At 65.6% G+C, this 2,200-nt stretch overlaps 1 protein-coding gene across 1 annotated transcript; it reads left to right on the plus strand.

Moving 5' to 3' along the window:
• The first annotated feature begins 379 nt into the window (after positions 1-379).
• LOC116629801 (epididymal-specific lipocalin-5-like) lies at positions 380-1,999 on the plus strand. The gene is made up of 5 exons (XM_032400013.1): positions 380-453; positions 998-1,102; positions 1,361-1,462; positions 1,558-1,583; positions 1,783-1,999. Exons 1-5 carry the CDS (start codon positions 387-389, stop codon positions 1,801-1,803), a joined length of 321 nt encoding a protein of 106 aa, XP_032255904.1. The 5' UTR covers positions 380-386; the 3' UTR covers positions 1,804-1,999.
• The last annotated feature ends 201 nt before the right edge of the window (positions 2,000-2,200 follow it).

Raw genomic sequence — 2,200 nt, forward strand, 5'->3', positions numbered from 1 at the left:
TCATGGGGTGACCCGTGATCTCAGGAGTGGCGCTGCCTGGGGCTCGGCCTCCAGCCCTGCTGCCCGGGGCCCCACCTTGCCAGGGTCCATCCTCTGAGCCCGGCCGGCGGCAGAGGGTCTCATGTGCCCAGGGCCTGGCCCAGCTCCGCGTGGACGTGTGTGGCAGGGAGTGTCGTCCCCGGTTCAGGGACTCCCATTTGTGCCTCAGAGGTGGGCACACTCTCACTGCAGGAGTGGTCCACTCCCGGGGACTGGGGGGGTCCTTCTGCCTGGCCACATGTAGGGTGTCCTGCCGTCTGGGGGCTGCCCCTCCAGGACGACAGGCATGCTTGGGGCCCGGACAGCCGGGCTGGTAGGCGTCTGCTCTTCCTAGTGAGGGCCGCTGTATGAAGGAGAAGAGCCAGGCCCTGAAAGGGGACGTCCCTGGGAAATTCAAGATCCCTAAGAAGTCCGGTAAGGAGTGCTGCCCTGGGCACCAGGGCCCTCACCTCCCCAGACTGTTCTGCTCAGCCTGAGGCCACGATGCTGCCCAGAAGGACCAGGTCTTCCTGCTGGTGGGCCAGATCGGGGTGGGGGAGAGGGAGGCTTCCTACCACTGCACGCGGCTCCTGCTCAGCCCGTGCTGGGCACCGAGACAAGGTCTGGTGGCGGGGGGGGAGGACTCTGTGTCCACATCTGGGGACTCGCCTCATGGGGTGCTCTGGTATCCCTGGCCAGAGCCCTCGGGCACGTGGCTCAGTGCCTGGCCCTCCTGGGGGCCCTGTCTCTGGCCTTGGCCGCCAGAAGCTCTGTGAGGGTTTGCAGGTTCCTCTCCGAAATGCTTACAACGTGTCTGATCAGGCATCTCTCCGTCTCGGTCCACTGTCCTCACAGAGGCCCCTGTAGGGAATCCAGAAGGCCCACTCCAGCCCCGTGTGCGCGTGCGTGTTCTCGGGGGCGTGGGCTGTGGGAGGCAGTGAGGATGGAGCCCGGGAGCTCTGTTCCATTTGTCTCCCAGGAACCAAAGAGGTTCTGGTGCTGGCCACAGACTACAAGACCTACGCCATTATGGACATTGTCTTCCACAACGAAGGGGCGGCCCACAGGGTCCTGAAGCTTTATAGTAAGCCCAGGCCAGGACGGGATGGGGAGCGCACCACCCGTGCCCCAGCTCCAGCCCCCGGGGGGCTCTCAGCTCTGAGAGGGGGTCAGGAGAGAGGTAGACAGGTGGGGGGGACAGGACGGGACGGGGGGGGGGGGGGGGGGGGGGGGGGGGGGGGAGGGGGCGGGGCAGGGAAGCAGAAAGGCGGGGCGGGGAGGGGGCAGGAGGGGGCAGGGATATCTGTGGCTCCCCCAGCTGGTCCGTGTCCCTCCCCCACAGGCCGAACCCTGGAAATCAAAGAGGAAGTCATGAAGAGGTTCCATGAGGTGGCCGGGGAGTATGGGCTCTCAGGGAAGGACATGTACCTTCTCACATGGGACAGTGAGTGTCCTGGGTCTCAGGGTCAGGCCTCCCCAGTCTGTCGAGCGACTCCCTGGTGCCCTGCCTTCCCGACTCACCTCTTTCTTTGTCCACAGTGACCTGCGTAAACTTGCTGCACATGGTGAGCTCCTCCCCCACTTTCTGAGCCAGGGCTGGCCAGCCTTCCTGGGGGTCTCCGTCCAGCACCCCTCTCATCACACATGGGTCAGGGGGTCAGTGGGTCTCTCTGGGCCAGCTCGTCCTCTGCCACACTGGCTGGGCTGCAGGTAGGGGTCTGAGGGGCCTGTCCCGCGGCACCTCACACCACCCCTGTCCCACAGGGAGATGCGCCAAGCTCCTGAAGGAGGTGAGCCTTGCCCTGGGCTGCGCTGAACCCCCCAAGCTGAGTCCTTGTCGACCTGACAGGGACCCTGAATCACTCTACATCCTGGGCCTCCAGGGTGTGGACGCCAGGCTGCCAGAGGGGGACCCCGGAGGCTGGGGCCTCGAGGACAGGGCTGGAGGAGGGACGGGAGGAGGCTGGGCCCTCGTCCTGCCTTTCTGGCCAGCAGGGCACTCACATCCCGCCTGGGTGGGGACACAAGCCCTGTGGGCACCGTCTTGGGTTCCCCGTGTCCCACACGGTGCTAGCCCATCCCCTGCATGATCCCCTCTGTCTCAGCACAGCCCCGAGAGCTGGGGACTGTGACCCTGCCTTGCAGGTAGAGAAACTGAGGCCCAGGGAGGCTTTTTGCTCAC

The sequence above is a fragment of the Phoca vitulina genome, unplaced genomic scaffold, assembly GCF_004348235.1.
Source record: "Phoca vitulina isolate PV1807 unplaced genomic scaffold, GSC_HSeal_1.0 scaffold3555, whole genome shotgun sequence".
NCBI classification, from domain to species: domain Eukaryota; kingdom Metazoa; phylum Chordata; class Mammalia; order Carnivora; family Phocidae; genus Phoca; species Phoca vitulina.